Source organism: Phoxinus phoxinus (assembly GCF_949152265.1).
Source record: "Phoxinus phoxinus genome assembly, chromosome: 1".
Lineage (NCBI taxonomy): Eukaryota > Metazoa > Chordata > Actinopteri > Cypriniformes > Leuciscidae > Phoxinus > Phoxinus phoxinus.
In genome coordinates this window covers 45,112,369-45,130,976 of record NC_136876.1, presented here as the reverse complement: position 1 = coordinate 45,130,976, position 18,608 = coordinate 45,112,369, and the positions used below count along the sequence as shown (strand labels likewise).

General features: G+C 44.7%; 3 protein-coding genes across 6 annotated transcripts; all 3 read left to right on the top strand.

Annotated features, from left to right (window-relative positions):
• The first annotated feature begins 2,399 nt into the window (after nucleotides 1–2,399).
• LOC307001499 (uncharacterized protein) lies at nucleotides 2,400–5,452 on the top strand. Its single transcript, XM_079618096.1, has 4 exons — nucleotides 2,400–2,714; nucleotides 3,487–3,618; nucleotides 3,897–4,034; nucleotides 4,251–5,452. Exons 1-4 carry the CDS (start codon nucleotides 2,624–2,626, stop codon nucleotides 5,336–5,338), a joined length of 1,449 nt encoding a protein of 482 aa, XP_079474222.1. The 5' UTR covers nucleotides 2,400–2,623; the 3' UTR covers nucleotides 5,339–5,452.
• Nucleotides 5,453–8,364: 2,912 nt separating this feature from the next.
• LOC307005086 (uncharacterized protein) lies at nucleotides 8,365–11,535 on the top strand. 3 transcript variants are annotated; one of them, XM_079624893.1, is made up of 4 exons: nucleotides 8,365–8,686; nucleotides 9,463–9,594; nucleotides 9,873–10,010; nucleotides 10,227–11,535. In XM_079624893.1, exons 1-4 carry the CDS (start codon nucleotides 8,596–8,598, stop codon nucleotides 11,297–11,299), a joined length of 1,434 nt encoding a protein of 477 aa, XP_079481019.1. In that variant the 5' UTR covers nucleotides 8,365–8,595; the 3' UTR covers nucleotides 11,300–11,535. The 3 variants fall into 3 exon arrangements, with proteins under 3 accessions (XP_079481019.1, XP_079481020.1, XP_079481021.1); XM_079624894.1 differs by having other exon boundaries at nucleotides 8,368–8,588; nucleotides 10,227–11,396; XM_079624895.1 differs by having other exon boundaries at nucleotides 8,372–8,580; nucleotides 10,227–11,396.
• Nucleotides 11,536–14,325: 2,790 nt separating this feature from the next.
• Nucleotides 14,326–17,510, top strand: LOC307005060 (uncharacterized protein). Of its 2 annotated transcripts, none has more exons than XM_079624832.1 (4): nucleotides 14,326–14,647; nucleotides 15,424–15,555; nucleotides 15,834–15,971; nucleotides 16,188–17,510. In XM_079624832.1, exons 1-4 carry the CDS (start codon nucleotides 14,557–14,559, stop codon nucleotides 17,339–17,341), a joined length of 1,515 nt encoding a protein of 504 aa, XP_079480958.1. In that variant the 5' UTR covers nucleotides 14,326–14,556; the 3' UTR covers nucleotides 17,342–17,510. The 2 variants fall into 2 exon arrangements, with proteins under 2 accessions (XP_079480958.1, XP_079480959.1); XM_079624833.1 differs by having other exon boundaries at nucleotides 14,326–14,549; nucleotides 16,188–17,438.
• Nucleotides 17,511–18,608: the final 1,098 nt, after the last annotated feature.

The window sequence follows — 18,608 nt, the reverse complement described above, 5'->3', positions numbered from 1 at the left end:
GGAGGACGAGCCCGGGCAGACTCGTAACGGAAATTTACGATAAAACGGCGTCTTTTCAGTTTCGAGTCAACTAGTAACCTTTTTGTATCAACTCTTCCGATACTGGCCTCTGTAACTGGTAGGCGTGGCCTCGTAGGGCAGTGAAGAAAGTGTATTCTGGGAGTTGTCTTTCATCCACATGAGCCAAAAATACATTTTCTGACTTTTCTCCGTCTAGAAGGTACCAACTTCTAAAATAATTTCACATTTCTACTACATACATGACCCAATTTAAATACACATTCATCTTTCCAGCGGTGAAGTATCCCTTTAATCTGCATGTTTCCACACACGGCGCCGCCATTTGGTTTTCGCTAGCGACAAAAGTGTAACCAGTTCTAACGCAATGGCAAAAGTTTGAGCAAAGCATGCAAACTCTTCTGTCGTTGGCTGCACAGAGCACTATTTGACCAAAAAAAGTTAAACATGATGCCACATTCAAGTCGATGAGGTGAATCAATGTAACTCCACAACAACTACATAACTGTATCCACTAACCATTCAGAAACGTCCAGGTTAAGTCTAAAAGTTGCAACCTCTTCCTGAGTCTCTCCGTAAGGCTGCACTCCGCTACTTATTTCTGAAATTTGACTGAAATTTGCGTGTTTTGTTATTGACGGAGTATCCGAAGCTCGTGTAAAGGATCATCCTTCTTCTGAACGGGGGGCGGGGAGCAGCAGCTCTTTTGCATTTAGAGGGACACACACACACAAACAGCGCGTTTTGGCTCACACCCAAAAAGGGGAAACTTTGACAAGCTCTAATCAATGATCTGGGTTGTATTTTCAGCTGTAATTTCCCAGACACATTCTGGGGGCACCATAGATTTATATTACATCTTGTGAAAAGCGGCATAATATGTCACCTTTAAATTACCTCATGTCTCAAAGCACATAACATGTAAGCAATAAGGTACGAGTGGCTGTGCTGTATCGTAAATAAGTCACAGCTAAAGGGAGTTGTTAGGCATGACACGAAGCAGAGTTACCACACGATGCAAAAATGAAAGCTAAAAAATATATATCAATGCAACTTTCATGAAGTAAAATCACAAAGGCTTCCTTCAGCTGGAAAGAATAGTCCCTGACCGTGAACAGGAACAGAAGTTACATTATTTCACCATGAGATGGTGGCAAAGATTGTCTTTATGAGTGAGTCAGTCAGTAGAGAAGACTTTTATATTGAAAGGACTGAAACTTGTGAACACGGAGAAGCAATATGCAACCAGAGCCCGTCTACGGAGAGCCTGGCCACTACCTATTAAGTCCTATTGTATCGAATTTTGGTTGTAGTTCCACCAGAGTTCCACTGGGGGCATTCGCCCGAGTGCAAAATTAATGGGAGTCTATGGAACTAGACGGCTACATTTGTCTCTTTCACCCGATCGCCGTTGAGAAATCTCAGATTTGATTGTAGGTTTTGCAAGTTCAACATGGGTTATAGTTCGAAAGTTGAATGAACGAGTAGGCTACTTATCTCATTTCGATTTCTTACAGGTTGAGTTGTTGTTGCCCATAACACGCTAGCATTCTGCTTATGAACGCTGATTGGTCAGTGAAGGACTGATTACGACCAGAGATACCGCTTGATGGTATCGTGGCATCCGAAGCGGGACCAGAATTTCTTCTAGCAAAAACTCTTCTAGCACGTGTATCTACCTGTGTCAGGTGTGTTGTCGATGCCTTGAGAGAAAAGAAATTGCAAAGCGTGAAAGCACCACAGTGACTGAAGGATTGCCATAAAGCAGTATCTCTGGTCGTACGAGGTGTATGACGTCATTGACATTTTAAAATACTTTTTAAAGCAAATAAGTGACTCTAAAAAATCGAACACCCAGCAATGTGTAATTTCTTTGCATCTCCTTTCGAAAACAACATTCAAATTACTAGACAAAAAATTATATCCCGAGAAAAGTGGATTTTGAGGGGTATAGCTCCATAGACCTCCATTCATTCTGCACTCGTCCTGTGAGCGCCCTCATATGGAACCAGAGTGGAACTGCAACCAGTTCAGAAGCCGGAAGTTTACTGAGAGTGGCAGTTCTCCCCATATTAGACATTCTCTGATGCAACTGAAAAATGACTAGTGCGTCAGGGCACTGGAGAACCCCTTAACTGTTAAAAGGACAAGATATCGCAGAGGACATTCAAACAGATTTTTTATTACGGTTAAAACTTTTGGTACTACTCCGACTTGTACCACTTGACCGCTGTACCACCTGACCACTACAGATTCTTTTGGCAAACGCTCAATCATCTCCTAATTACTGTAATTATTACGACATCCAACCCTAATCAAACACACCTGAACAAGCTGATCAAGGTCTTCAAGATTAGGCTACTAGAAAGCTACAGGCAGGTGAGATTCATCAGGGTTGGAGTTACCTAGACCTCCTTGGATCTATAAAAACTTGTTTTCAAGAAGCTCTTTAAACCCTTTTTACAGTGTTTGTTGTGGGATTTAGCAGATGTTTTGATGCAGCGACACAGTTTTTCATTGTAGTTTTGTGTTCCTTCCTGTTCGCCCCTCCTGACTCACTAATTCAGCACATCTTCTAGCAGAGTTGATTGTGAGATCGTAGGTCATGAGGATGACAGCTCGAGTGTACTGCTTGTTTAGTGCTGTTTTATTGTGTCTGTCTGCATGTTTGAGCACAACAGGCGCTGGAGTCGTAGGTGAGAAGATCTTTTAGCTTCATTGCACAGCCCGAAGAAAGTGCCTTACAAAATATGACTTGGACCCATCTCAGCACATTGGTTTACAAAAGTACAGACGTCCAGCGGAAGTTTAACTTTGTATGGTGGTTTAGTTTCAATAATAAGCAAGCTTTATGCAAACCTGTCATAAGTTTATGCATTTATTTCATTGTACAAGTAAAACCCATACAATCACTAATGTAGTATTTTAGTTTACTGTAAATCAAGACAACTAATGCTATATGGTTACACAATTGTTACCACATAGACATCAATCCTGAGTTTAAACTTCTGCTTCATGTTTTGTTTTCCCTATTTGAACAACTATTTAGGCCTTCAATAGCCTCTAACATGGGGAGCTATAACTTTTCTTGTGTTGTGTAGCCTAATAAAATGCTTGAAATGAGGGAGGTCATGGGGATGGCATAACAATTTTTGAAGACGTACACTTAGTTACACACCAGTAAATGTATAAACCACATATTTACTGGTGTGCATGTTTTCTATCAGCATTGCACTATTACTCGCCCAACTATAGGTTGTAACGGCACTCTCAGTCTTTGAAACTAATTGACGCAGTTTAGTGAGAAATGGTAGATGTCTAAGCTACTTTGATTTGAAGCTGATAAATGTGAATATTATATTAAAGTTTGTGGCACGTATTGCAAAACCCCTGACTTGCAAATGCTGAAACAAGCTATACAGCACTTCCTGGTCTCCCCTAACTATCCTCTTGAATCCTCTTCTGTAGTGTCCGGTCAGTGTCCGGCGATGCTGACCGTCGTGCCGTCCCGTCGAGGATGTCTTCGTGATAGAGACTGCTCTGGAGGACACAAATGCTGTCAATTTCCCTGTGGGACTGCGTGTGTGCCGCCTGTTTTCAGTGAGTTTAATTATTGATGGATGCTAAAGATATTCCAAAAGAAAGACTGAAAAAATGGTGTATAAACAAGTGTTCACTCAGAAATTGCTAGTAAATTTCACAATTGCAAAGAAACCGCAAGTAACACTTTGAACTAAACGTCAAACTACGAAGTAGAAAGACTGAATATTCCTGTCAAAACTAATCTGATCATCTTTGACAACTTACATTTTTTAAGTGGTGAATGAGACATTCAGTATTCAGTGATGTGGTTTCTCTGTCATGTGTCTGTATAATAGCAAAGCCAGGGGTGTGTCCAAGCACAAAGTCTGGAGCAGGAATGTGTGCCGAGTTGTGTTACTATGACAGTGACTGTCCGAACAATGAGAAATGCTGCAGCAATGGATGTGGACATCAGTGTATGGCTCCATATACAGGTATGTGATATGTTATTATATTAGTGTTTGGGTCGGCTTTATTTCAGTTTATCTTGTTTGATTTTATTGCTTTACCGTTCTATGTGTCAAAAGTATTCAGCCGAACCAGCACCGGATGGATAATTACGATTAATACTTAAAATAAGAAACTTGCAATTTGTGTTTTATGCTGTATATCTGAGACTGGATTAAAGCGGATTATCTGTATCCATACAGTGAAGCCTACAGCCGAACCGCAGACGCCAGCTGCCGAGCTGCCGAATCCTCCAGTGACGCCAGCAGCCGAGCTGCCGACGCCTCCAGCTGAGCTGCCGAATCCTCCAGTGACGCCTCCAGCCGAACTGCCGAATCCTCCAGTGACGCCTGCAGCCGAACTGCCGAATCCTCCAGAGACGCCTGCAGCTGAACTGCCGAGTCCTCCAGTGACGCCTGGATCTGAACCGCTGAATCCTACATTGACTCCTGCCATCGAACAGCCCAAGCCTCCAGTGAAGCCTGCCGGCGGACAGCCCAAGCCTCCAGTAAAGCCTGCCGGCGAACAGCCAAAGCCTCCAGTAAAGCCTGCAGGCGAACAGCCCAAGCATCCAGTGAAGCCCAACGGCGAACAGCCCAAGCCTCCAGTGAAGCCCAACGGCGAACAGCCCAAGCCTCCAGTGAAGCCCAATAGCGAACATCCCAAGCCTCCAGTGAAGCCCAACGGTGAACAGCCCAAGCCTCCAGTGAAGCCTGCCGGCGAACAGCCCAAGCCTCCCGTGAAGCCTGCCGGCGAACAGCCCAAGCCTCCAGTGAAGCCTGCTTCCGAACAGCCCAAGCCTCCAGTGAAGCCCAATGGCGAACAGCCCAAGCCTCCAGTGAAGCCCAACGGTGAACAGCCCAAGCCTCCAGTGAAGCCTGCTTCCGAACAGCCCAAGCCTCCAGTGAAGCCTGCTTCCGAACAGCCCAAGCCTCCAGTGAAGCCTGCTTCCGAACAGCCCAAGCCTCCAGTGAAGCCTGCTTCCGAACAGCCCAAGCCTCCAGTGAAGCCTGCTTCCGAACAGCCCAAGCCTCCAGTAAAGCCTGGGTCCGAACTGCCCAAGCCGCCAGTGAAGCCTGCGTCCGAACAGCCCAAGCCTCCAATGAAGCCTGTCGGCGAACAGCCCAAGCCTCCAATGAAGCCTGTCGGAGAACACCCCAAGCCGCCAGTGAAGCCTGCCGGCGAACCGCCCAAGTCTCCAGTGTGTGCTGAAAACTGTCACCAAACTCACCCTGATGGCAAATGTTCTAGCCATATGGGGGGATCCTCATCACCTTATGGGGGCTCATAAGGAATGTGGCCTTGCATAAAGTGTGCTGATTTAACCATTGAATGTATGGGATCTCTTCCCTGTTTTTCACCAAATAAATCTCACATTTTAAGACTTCTCTCTTTGTTTCTGTGGAAAAACAAAGACAATTGCTTGATTGTAGTGTTGGTGTTTTTGGTATTCCAGTGTCATTTGGCTGTTCTCACCTAATGGCTTATTGGCATTAGTGCTTTAGGAAGGTAAAAAATCACCTCACCAAGACCCAAACACGTCTTGTAACGAAAGACCTCTGTTTTCATCTTCGCACAAAACGGGCACTGAAATATGCATGCACAATTTTCCACGCACATATTGGGATGTAGAAATACTTTCCGCAGACTATGCTTACACACTTATTTTTTCTTAGCAATGCTAAAACGCACATCAACCGTTCACTTGTTTACCGTTCGTGTAAACACTACATTCAGATTCACCAATCGGAATGAATTCAGTCCGAATGAAACAAAAGGTGTGCATTTAAACATAATGAATGGCGACCGCAGAAACCAAAAGCCGGATGGCGGACATCCCGAAATCCGCACAAGCCGCAACACTGCGAGGAACAGCCGCAGACGATGGAGGATCGAGGCAGCAGAGGAGCGACACCGGCCCGGCAGTCAGGAGGACGAGCCCGGGCAGACTCGTAACGGAAATTTACGATAAAACGGCGTCTTTTCAGTTTCGAGTCAACTAGTAACCTTTTTGTATCAACTCTTCCGATACTGGCCTCTGTAACTGGTAGGCGTGGCCTCGTAGGGCAGTGAAGAAAGTGTATTCTGGGAGTTGTCTTTCATCCACATGAGCCAAAAATACATTTTCTGACTTTTCTCCGTCTAGAAGGTACCAACTTCTAAAATAATTTCACATTTCTACTACATACATGACCCAATTTAAATACACATTCATCTTTCCAGCGGTGAAGTATCCCTTTAATCTGCATGTTTCCACACACGGCGCCGCCATTTGGTTTTCGCTAGCGACAAAAGTGTAACCAGTTCTAACGCAATGGCAAAAGTTTGAGCAAAGCATGCAAACTCTTCTGTCGTTGGCTGCACAGAGCACTATTTGACCAAAAAAAGTTAAACATGATGCCACATTCAAGTCGATGAGGTGAATCAATGTAACTCCACAACAACTACATAACTGTATCCACTAACCATTCAGAAACGTCCAGGTTAAGTCTAAAAGTTGCAACCTATTCCTGAGTCTCTCCGTAAGGCTGCACTCCGCTACTTATTTCTGAAATTTGACTGAAATTTGCGTGTTTTGTTATTGACGGAGTATCCGAAGCTCGTGTAAAGGATCATCCGTCTTCTGAACGGGGGGCGGGGAGCAGCAGCTCTTTTGCATTTAGAGGGACACACACACACAAACAGCGCGTTTTGGCTCACACCCAAAAAGGGGAAACTTTGACAAGCTCTAATCAATGATCTGGGTTGTATTTTCAGCTGTAATTTCCCAGACACATTCTGGGGGCACCATAGATTTATATTACATCTTGTGAAAAGCGGCATAATATGTCACCTTTAAATTACCTCATGTCTCAAAGCACATAACATGTAAGCAATAAGGTACGAGTGGCTGTGCTGTATCGTAAATAAGTCACAGCTAAAGGGAGTTGTTAGGCATGACACGAAGCAGAGTTACCACACGATGCAAAAATGAAAGCTAAAAAATATATATCAATGCAACTTTCATGAAGTAAAATCACAAAGGCTTCCTTCAGCTGGAAAGAATAGTCCCTGACCGTGAACAGGAACAGAAGTTACATTATTTCACCATGAGATGGTGGCAAAGATTGTCTTTATGAGTGAGTCAGTCAGTAGAGAAGACTTTTATATTGAAAGGACTGAAACTTGTGAACACGGAGAAGCAATATGCAACCAGAGCCCGTCTACGGAGAGCCTGGCCACTACCTATTAAGTCCTATTGTATCGAATTTTGGTTGTAGTTCCACCAGAGTTCCACTGGGGGCATTCGCCCGAGTGCAAAATTAATGGGAGTCTATGGAACTAGACGGCTACATTTGTCTCTTTCACCCGATCGCCGTTGAGAAATCTCAGATTTGATTGTAGGTTTTGCAAGTTCAACATGGGTTATAGTTCGAAAGTTGAATGAACGAGTACTTATGTCATTTCGATTTCTTACAGGTTGAGTTGTTGTTGCCCATAACACGCTAGCATTCTGCTTATGAACGCTGATTGGTCAGTGAAGGACTGATTACGACCAGAGATACCGCTTGATGGTATCGTGGCATCCGAAGCGGGACCAGAATTTCTTCTAGCAAAAACTCTTCTAGCACGTGTATTTACCTGTGTCAGGTGTGTTGTCGATGCCTTGAGAGAAAAGAAATTGCAAAGCGTGAAAGCACCACAGTGACTGAAGGATTGCCATAAAGCAGTATCTCTGGTCGTACGAGGTGTATGACGTCATTGACATTTTAAAATACTTTTTAAAGCAAATAAGTGACTCTAAAAAATCGAACACCCAGCAATGTGTAATTTCTTTGCATCTCCTTTCGAAAACAACATTCAAATTACTAGACAAAAAATTATATCCCGAGAAAAGTGGATTTTGAGGGGTATAGCTCCATAGACCTCCATTCATTCTGCACTCGTCCTGTGAGCGCCCTCATATGGAACCAGAGTGGAACTGCAACCAGTTCAGAAGCCGGAAGTTTACTGAGAGTGGCAGTTCTCCCCATATTAGACATTCTCTGATGCAACTGAAAAATGACTAGTGCGTCAGGGCACTGGAGAACCCCTTAACTGTTAAAAGGACAAGATATCGCAGAGGACATTCAAACAGATTTTTTTATTACGGTTAAAACTTTTGGTACTACTCCGACTTGTACCACTTGACCGCTGTACCACCTGACCACTACAGATTCTTTTGGCAAACGCTCAATCATCTCCTAATTACTGTAATTATTACGACATCCAACCCTAATCAAACACACCTGAACAAGCTGATCAAGGTCTTCAAGATTAGGCTACTAGAAAGCTACAGGCAGGTGAGATTCATCAGGGTTGGAGTTACCTAGACCTCCTTGGATCTATAAAAACTTGTTTTCAAGAAGCTCTTTAAACCCTTTTTACAGTGTTTGTTGTGGGATTTAGCAGATGTTTTGATGCAGCGACACAGTTTTTCATTGTAGTTTTGTGTTCCTTCCTGTTCGCCCCTCCTGACTCACTAATTCAGCACATCTTCTAGCAGAGTTGATTGTGAGATCGTAGGTCATGAGGATGACAGCTCGAGTGTACTGCTTGTTTAGTGCTGTTTTATTGTGTCTGTCTGCATGTTTGAGCACAACAGACGCTGGAGTCGTAGGTGAGAAGATCTTTTAGCTTCATTGCACAGCCCGAAGAAAGTGCCTTACAAAATATGACTTGGACCCATCTCAGCACATTGGTTTACAAAAGTACAGACGTCCAGCGGAAGTTTAACTTCGTATGGTGGTTTAGTTTCAATAATAAGCAAGCTTTAATTATGCAAACCTGTCATAAGTTTATGCATTTATTTCATTGTACAAGTAAAACCCATACAATCACTAATGTAGTATTTTAGTTTACTGTAAATCAAGACAACTAATGCTATATGGTTACACAATTGTTACCACATAGACATCAATCCTGAGTTTAAACTTCTGCTTCATGTTTTGTTTTCCCTATTTGAACAACTATTTAGGCCTTCAATAGCCTCTAACATGGGGAGCTATAACTTTTCTTGTGTTGTGTAGCCTAATAAAATGCTTGAAATGAGGGAGGTCATGGGGATGGCATAACAATTTTTGAAGACGTACACTTAGTTACACACCAGTAAATGTATAAACCACATATTTACTGGTGTGCATGTTTTCTATCAGCATTGCACTATTACTCGCCCAACTATAGGTTGTAACGGCACTCTCAGTCTTTGAAACTAATTGACGCAGTTTAGTGAGAAATGGTAGATGTCTAAGCTACTTTGATTTGAAGCTGATAAATGTGAATATTATATTAAAGTTTGTGGCACGTATTGCAAAACCCCTGACTTGCAAATGCTGAAACAAGCTATACAGCACTTCCTGGTCTCCCCTAACTATCCTCTTGAATCCTCTTCTGTAGTGTCCGGTCAGTGTCCGGCGATGCTGACCGTCGTGCCGTCCCGTCGAGGATGTCTTCGTGATAGAGACTGCTCTGGAGGACACAAATGCTGTCAATTTCCCTGTGGGACTGCGTGTGTGCCGCCTGTTTTCAGTGAGTTTAATTATTGATGGATGCTAAAGATATTCCAAAAGAAAGACTGAAAAAATGGTGTATAAACAAGTGTTCACTCAGAAATTGCTAGTAAATTTCACAATTGCAAAGAAACCGCAAGTAACACTTTGAACTAAACGTCAAACTACGAAGTAGAAAGACTGAATATTCCTGTCAAAACTAATCTGATCATCTTTGACAACTTACATTTTTTAAGTGGTGAATGAGACATTCAGTATTCAGTGATGTGGTTTCTCTGTCATGTGTCTGTATAATAGCAAAGCCAGGGGTGTGTCCAAGCACAAAGTCTGGAGCAGGAATGTGTGCCGAGTTGTGTTACTATGACAGTGACTGTCCGAACAATGAGAAATGCTGCAGCAATGGATGTGGACATCAGTGTATGGCTCCATATACAGGTATGTGATATGTTATTATATTAGTGTTTGGGTCGGCTTTATTTCAGTTTATCTTGTTTGATTTTATTGCTTTACCGTTCTATGTGTCAAAAGTATTCAGCCGAACCAGCACCGGATGGATAATTACGATTAATACTTAAAATAAGAAACTTGCAATTTGTGTTTTATGCTGTATATCTGAGACTGGATTAAAGCGGATTATCTGTATCCATACAGTGAAGCCTACAGCCGAACCGCAGACGCCAGCTGCCGAGCTGCCGAATCCTCCAGTGACGCCAGCAGCCGAGCTGCCGACGCCTCCAGCTGAGCTGCCGAATCCTCCAGTGACGCCTCCAGCCGAACTGCCGAATCCTCCAGTGACGCCTGCAGCCGAACTGCCGAATCCTCCAGTGACGCCTGCAGCCGAACTGCCGAATCCTCCAGAGACGCCTGCAGCTGAACTGCCGAGTCCTCCAGTGACGCCTGGATCTGAACCGCTGAATCCTACATTGACTCCTGCCATCGAACAGCCCAAGCCTCCAGTGAAGCCTGCCGGCGGACAGCCCAAGCCTCCAGTAAAGCCTGCCGGCGAACAGCCAAACCCTCCAGTAAAGCCTGCAGGCGAACAGCCCAAGCATCCAGTGAAGCCCAACGGCGAACAGCCCAAGCCTCCAGTGAAGCCCAACGGCGAACAGCCCAAGCCTCCAGTGAAGCCCAATAGCGAACAGCCCAAGCCTCCAGTGAAGCCTGCCGGCGAACAGCCCAAGCCTCCCGTGAAGCCTGCCGGCGAACAGCCCAAGCCTCCAGTGAAGCCTGCTTCCGAACAGCCCAAGCCTCCAGTGAAGCCCAATGGCGAACAGCCCAAGCCTCCAGTGAAGCCCAAGCCTCCAGTGAAGCCTGCTTCCGAACAGCCCAAGCCTCCAGTGAAGCCTGCTTCCGAACAGCCCAAGCCTCCAGTGAAGCCTGCTTCCGAACAGCCCAAGCCTCCAGTGAAGCCTGCTTCCGAACAGCCCAAGCCTCCAGTGAAGCCTGCTTCCGAACAGCCCAAGCCTCCAGTAAAGCCTGCGTCCGAACTGCCCAAGCCGCCAGTGAAGCCTGCGTCCGAACAGCCCAAGCCTCCAATGAAGCCTGTCGGCGAACAGCCCAAGCCTCCAATGAAGCCTGTCGGAGAACACCCCAAGCCGCCAGTGAAGCCTGCCGGCGAACCGCCCAAGTCTCCAGTGTGTGCTGAAAACTGTCACCAAACTCACCCTGATGGCAAATGTTCTAGCCATATGGGGGGATCCTCATCACCTTATGGGGGCTCATAAGGAATGTGGCCTTGCATAAAGTGTGCTGATTTAACCATTGAATGTATGGGATCTCTTCCCTGTTTTTCACCAAATAAATCTCACATTTTAAGACTTCTCTCTTTGTTTCTGTGGAAAAACAAAGACAATTGCTTGATTGTAGTGTTGGTGTTTTTGGTATTCCAGTGTCATTTGGCTGTTCTCACCTAATGGCTTATTGGCATTAGTGCTTTAGGAAGGTAAAAAATCACCTCACCAAGACCCAAACACGTCTTGTAACGAAAGACCTCTGTTTTCATCTTCGCACAAAACGGGCACTGAAATATGCATGCACAATTTTCCACGCACATATTGGGATGTAGAAATACTTTCCGCAGACTATGCTTACACACTTATTTTTTCTTAGCAATGCTAAAACGCACATCAACCGTTCACTTGTTTACCGTTCGTGTAAACACTACATTCAGATTCACCAATCGGAATGAATTCAGTCCGAATGAAACAAAAGGTGTGCATTTAAACATAATGAATGGCGACCGCAGAAACCAAAAGCCGGATGGCGGACATCCCGAAATCCGCACGAGCCGCAACACTGCGAGGAACAGCCGCGGACGATGGAGGATCGAGGCAGCAGAGGAGCGAGACCGGCCCGGCAGTCAGGAGGACGAGCCCGGGCAGACTCGTAACGGAAATTTACGATAAAACGGCGTCTTTTCAGTTTCGAGTCAACTAGTAACCTTTTTGTATCAACTCTTCCGATACTGGCCTCTGTAACTGGTAGGCGTGGCCTCGTAGGGCAGTGAAGAAAGTGTATTCTGGGAGTTGTCTTTCATCCACATGAGCCAAAAATACATTTTCTGACTTTTCTCCGTCTAGAAGGTACCAACTTCTAAAATAATTTCACATTTCTACTACATACATGACCCAATTTAAATACACATTCATCTTTCCAGCGGTGAAGTATCCCTTTAATCTGCATGTTTCCACACACGGCGCCGCCATTTGGTTTTCGCTAGCGACAAAAGTGTAACCAGTTCTAACGCAATGGCAAAAGTTTGAGCAAAGCATGCAAACTCTTCTGTCGTTGGCTGCACAGAGCACTATTTGACCAAAAAAAGTTAAACATGATGCCACATTCAAGTCGATGAGGTGAATCAATGTAACTCCACAACAACTACATAACTGTATCCACTAACCATTCAGAAACGTCCAGGTTAAGTCTAAAAGTTGCAACCTCTTCCTGAGTCTCTCCGTAAGGCTGCACTCCGCTACTTATTTCTGAAATTTGACTGAAATTTGCGTGTTTTGTTATTGACGGAGTATCCGAAGCTCGCGTAAAGGATCATCCGTCTTCTGAACGGGGGGCGGGGAGCAGCAGCTCTTTTGCATTTAGAGGGACACACACACACAAACAGCGCGTTTTGGCTCACACCCAAAAAGGGGAAACTTTGACAAGCTCTAATCAATGATCTGGGTTGTATTTTCAGCTGTAATTTCCCAGACACATTCTGGGGGCACCATAGATTTATATTACATCTTGTGAAAAGCGGCATAATATGTCACCTTTAAATTACCTCATGTCTCAAAGCACATAGCATGTAAGCAATAAGGTACGAGTGGCTGTGCTGTATCGTAAATAAGTCACAGCTAAAGGGAGTTGTTAGGCATGACACGAAGCAGAGTTACCACACGATGCAAAAATGAAAGCTAAAAAATATATATCAATGCAACTTTCATGAAGTAAAATCACAAAGGCTTCCTTCAGCTGGAAAGAATAGTCCCTGACCGTGAACAGGAACAGAAGTTACATTATTTCACCATGAGATGGTGGCAAAGATTGTCTTTATGAGTGAGTCAGTCAGTAGAGAAGACTTTTATATTGAAAGGACTGAAACTTGTGAACACGGAGAAGCAATATGCAACCAGAGCCCGTCTACGGAGAGCCTGGCCACTACCTATTAAGTCCTATTGTATCGAATTTTGGTTGTAGTTCCACCAGAGTTCCACTGGGGGCATTCGCCCGAGTGCAAAATTAATGGGAGTCTATGGAACTAGACGGCTACATTTGTCTCTTTCACCCGATCGCCGTTGAGAAATCTCAGATTTGATTGTAGGTTTTGCAAGTTCAACATGGGTTATAGTTCGAAAGTTGAATGAACGAGTACTTATGTCATTTCGATTTCTTACAGGTTGAGTTGTTGTTGCCCATAACACGCTAGCATTCTGCTTATGAACGCTGATTGGTCAGTGAAGGACTGATTACGACCAGAGATACCGCTTGATGGTATCGTGGCATCCGAAGCGGGACCAGAATTTCTTCTAGCAAAAACTCTTCTAGCACGTGTATTTACCTGTGTCAGGTGTGTTGTCGATGCCTTGAGAGAAAAGAAATTGCAAAGCGTGAAAGCACCACAGTGACTGAAGGATTGCCATAAAGCAGTATCTCTGGTCGTACGAGGTGTATGACGTCATTGACATTTTAAAATACTTTTTAAAGCAAATAAGTGACTCTAAAAAATCGAACACCCAGCAATGTGTAATTTCTTTGCATCTCCTTTCGAAAACAACATTCAAATTACTAGACAAAAAATTATATCCCGAGAAAAGTGGATTTTGAGGGGTATAGCTCCATAGACCTCCATTCATTCTGCACTCGTCCTGTGAGCGCCCTCATATGGAACCAGAGTGGAACTGCAACCAGTTCAGAAGCCGGAAGTTTACTGAGAGTGGCAGTTCTCCCCATATTAGACATTCTCTGATGCAACTGAAAAATGACTAGTGCGTCAGGGCACTGGAGAACCCCTTAACTGTTAAAAGGACAAGATATCGCAGAGGACATTCAAACAGATTTTTTTATTACGGTTAAAACTTTTGGTACTACTCCGACTTGTACCACTTGACCGCTGTACCACCTGACCACTACAGATTCTTTTGGCAAACGCTCAATCATCTCCTAATTACTGTAATTATTACGACATCCAACCCTAATCAAACACACCTGAACAAGCTGATCAAGGTCTTCAAGATTAGGCTACTAGAAAGCTACAGGCAGGTGAGATTCATCAGGGTTGGAGTTACCTAGACCTCCTTGGATCTATAAAAACTTGTTTTCAAGAAGCTCTTTAAACCCTTTTTACAGTGTTTGTTGTGGGATTTAGCAGATGTTTTGATGCAGCGACACAGTTTTTCATTGTAGTTTTGTGTTCCTTCCTGTTCGCCCCTCCTGACTCACTAATTCAGCACATCTTCTAGCAGAGTTGATTGTGAGATCGTAGGTCATGAGGATGACAGCTCGAGTGTACTGCTTGTTTAGTGCTGTTTTATTGTGTCTGTCTGCATGTTTGAGCACAACAGACGCTGGAGTCGTAGGTGAGAAGATCTTTTAGCTTCATTGCACAGCCCGAAGAAAGTGCCTTACAAAATATGACTTGGACCCATCTCAGCACATTGGTTTACAAAAGTACAGACGTCCAGCGAAAGTTTAACTTCGTATGGTGGTTTAGTTTCAATAATAAGCAAGCTTTAATTATGCAAACCTGTCATAAGTTTATGCATTTATTTCATTGTACAAGTAAAACCCATACAATCACTAATGTAGTATTTTAGTTTACTGTAAATCAAGACAACTAATGCTATATGGTTACACAATTGTTACCACATAGACATCAATCCTGAGTTTAAACTTCTGCTTCATGTTTTGTTTTCCCTATTTGAACAACTATTTAGGCCTTCAATAGCCTCTAACATGGGGAGCTATAACTTTTCTTGTGTTGTGTAGCCTAATAAAATGCTTGAAATGAGGGAGGTCATGGGGATGGCATAACAATTTTTGAAGACGTACACTTAGTTACACACCAGTAAATGTATAAACCACATATTTACTGGTGTGCATGTTTTCTATCAGCATTGCACTATTACTCGCCCAACTATAGGTTGTAACGGCACTCTCAGTCTTTGAAACTAATTGACGCAGTTTAGTGAGAAATGGTAGATGTCTAAGCTACTTTGATTTGAAGCTGATAAATGTGAATATTATATTAAAGTTTGTGGCACGTATTGCAAAACCCCTGACTTGCAAATGCTGAAACAAGCTATACAGCACTTCCTGGTCTCCCCTAACTATCCTCTTGAATCCTCTTCTGTAGTGTCCGGTCAGTGTCCGGCGATGCTGACCGTCGTGCCGTCCCGTCGAGGATGTCTTCGTGATAGAGACTGCTCTGGAGGACACAAATGCTGTCAATTTCCCTGTGGGACTGCGTGTGTGCCGCCTGTTTTCAGTGAGTTTAATTATTGATGGATGCTAAAGATATTCCAAAAGAAAGACTGAAAAAATGGTGTATAAACAAGTGTTCACTCAGAAATTGCTAGTAAATTTCACAATTGCAAAGAAACCGCAAGTAACACTTTGAACTAAACGTCAAACTACGAAGTAGAAAGACTGAATATTCCTGTCAAAACTAATCTGATCATCTTTGACAACTTACATTTTTTAAGTGGTGAATGAGACATTCAGTATTCAGTGATGTGGTTTCTCTGTCATGTGTCTGTATAATAGCAAAGCCAGGGGTGTGTCCAAGCACAAAGTCTGGAGCAGGAATGTGTGCCGAGTTGTGTTACTATGACAGTGACTGTCCGAACAATGAGAAATGCTGCAGCAATGGATGTGGACATCAGTGTATGGCTCCATATACAGGTATGTGATATGTTATTATATTAGTGTTTGGGTCGGCTTTATTTCAGTTTATCTTGTTTGATTTTATTGCTTTACCGTTCTATGTGTCTAAAGTATTCAGCCGAACCAGCACCGGATGGATAATTACGATTAATACTTAAAATAAGAAACTTGCAATTTGTGTTTTATGCTGTATATCTGAGACTGGATTAAAGCGGATTATCTGTATCCATACAGTGAAGCCTACAGCCGAACCGCAGACGCCAGCTGCCGAGCTGCCGAATCCTCCAGTGACGCCAGCAGCCGAGCTGCCGACGCCTCCAGCTGAGCTGCCGAATCCTCCAGTGACGCCTCCAGCCGAACTGCCGAATCCTCCAGTGACGCCTGCAGCCAAACTGCCGAATCCTCCAGAGACGCCTGCAGCTGAACTGCCGAGTCCTCCAGTGACGCCTGGATCTGAACCGCTGAATCCTACATTGACTCCTGCCATCGAACAGCCCAAGCCTCCAGTGAAGCCTGCCGGCGGACAGCCCAAGCCTCCAGTAAAGCCTGCCGGCGAACAGCCAAAGCCTCCAGTAAAGCCTGCAGGCGAACAGCCCAAGCATCCAGTGAAGCCCAACGGCGAACAGCCCAAGCCTCCAGTGAAGCCCAACGGCGAACAGCCCAAGCCTCCAGTGAAGCCCAATAGCGAACAGCCCAAGCCTCCAGTGAAGCCCAACGGTGAACAGCCCAAGCCTCCAGTGAAGCCTGCCGGCGAACAGCCCAAGCCTCCCGTGAAGCCTGCCGGCGAACAGCCCAAGCCTCCAGTGAAGCCTGCTTCCGAACAGCCCAAGCCTCCAGTGAAGCCCAATGGCGAACAGCCCAAGCCTCCAGTGAAGCCCAACGGTGAACAGCCCAAGCCTCCAGTGAAGCCTGCTTCCGAACAGCCCAAGCCTCCAGTGAAGCCTGCTTCCGAACAGCCCAAGCCTCCAGTGAAGCCTGCTTCCGAACAGCTCAAGCCTCCAGTGAAGCCTGCTTCCGAACAGCCCAAGCCTCCAGTGAAGCCTGCTTCCGAACAGCCCAAGCCTCCAGTGAAGCCTGCTTCCGAACAGCCCAAGCCTCCAGTGAAGCCTGCTTCCGAACAGCCCAAGCCTCCAGTAAAGCCTGCGTCCGAACTGCCCAAGCCGCCAGTGAAGCCTGCGTCCGAACAGCCCAAGCCTCCAATGAAGCCTGTCGGCGAACAGCCCAAGCCTCCAATGAAGCCTGTCGGAGAACACCCCAAGCCGCCAGTGAAGCCTGCCGGCGAACCGCCCAAGTCTCCAGTGTGTGCTGAAAACTGTCACCAAACTCACCCTGATGGCAAATGTTCTAGCCATATGGGGGGATCCTCATCACCTTATGGGGGCTCATAAGGAATGTGGCCTTGCATAAAGTGTGCTGATTTAACCATTGAATGTATGGGATCTCTTCCCTGTTTTTCACCAAATAAATCTCACATTTTAAGACTTCTCTCTTTGTTTCTGTGGAAAAACAAAGACAATTGCTTGATTGTAGTGTTGGTGTTTTTGGTATTCCAGTGTCATTTGGCTGTTCTCGCCTAATGGCTTATTGGCATTAGTGCTTTAGGAAGGTAAAAAAATCACCTCACCAAGACCCAAACACGTCTTGTAACGAAAGACCTCTGTTTTCATCTTCGCACAAAACGGGCACTGAAATATGCATGCACAATTTTCCACGCACATATTGGGATGTAGAAATACTTTCCGCAGACTATGCTTACACACTTATTTTTTCTTAGCAATGCTAAAACGCACATCAACCGTTCACTTGTTTACCGTTCGTGTAAACACTACATTCAGATTCACCAATCGGAATGAATTCAGTCCGAATGAAACAAAAGGTGTGCATTTAAACATAATGAATGGCGACCGCAGAAACCAAAAGCCGGATGGCGGACATCCCGAAATCCGCACGAGCCGCAACACTGCGAGGAACAGCCGCAGACGATGGAGGATCGAGGCAGCAGAGGAGCGAGACCGGCCCGGCAGTCAGGAGGACGAGCCCGGGCAGACTCGTAACGGAAATTTACGATAAAACGGCGTCTTTTCAGTTTCGAGTCAACTAGTAACCTTTTTGTATCAACTCTTCCGATACTGGCCTCTGTAACTGGTAGGCGTGGCCTCGTAGGGCAGTGAAGAAAGTGTATTCTGGGAGTTGTCTTTCATCCACATGAGCCAAAAATACATTTTCTGACTTTTCTCCGTCTAGAAGGTACCAACTTCTAAAATAATTTCACATTTCTACTACATACATGACCCAATTTAAATACACATTCATCTTTCCAGCGGTGAAGTATCCCTTTAATCTGCATGTTTCCACACACGGCGCCGCCATTTGGTTTTCGCTAGCGACAAAAGTGTAACCAGTTCTAACGCAATGGCAAAAGTTTGAGCAAAGCATGCAAACTCTTCTGTCGTTGGCTGCACAGAGCACTATTTGACCAAAAAAAGTTAAACATGATGCCACATTCAAGTCGATGAGGTGAATCAATGTAACTCCACAACAACTACATAACTGTATCCACTAACCATTCAGAAACGTCCAGGTTAAGTCTAAAAGTTGCAACCTCTTCCTGAGTCTCTCCGTAAGGCTGCACTCCGCTACTTATTTCTGAAATTT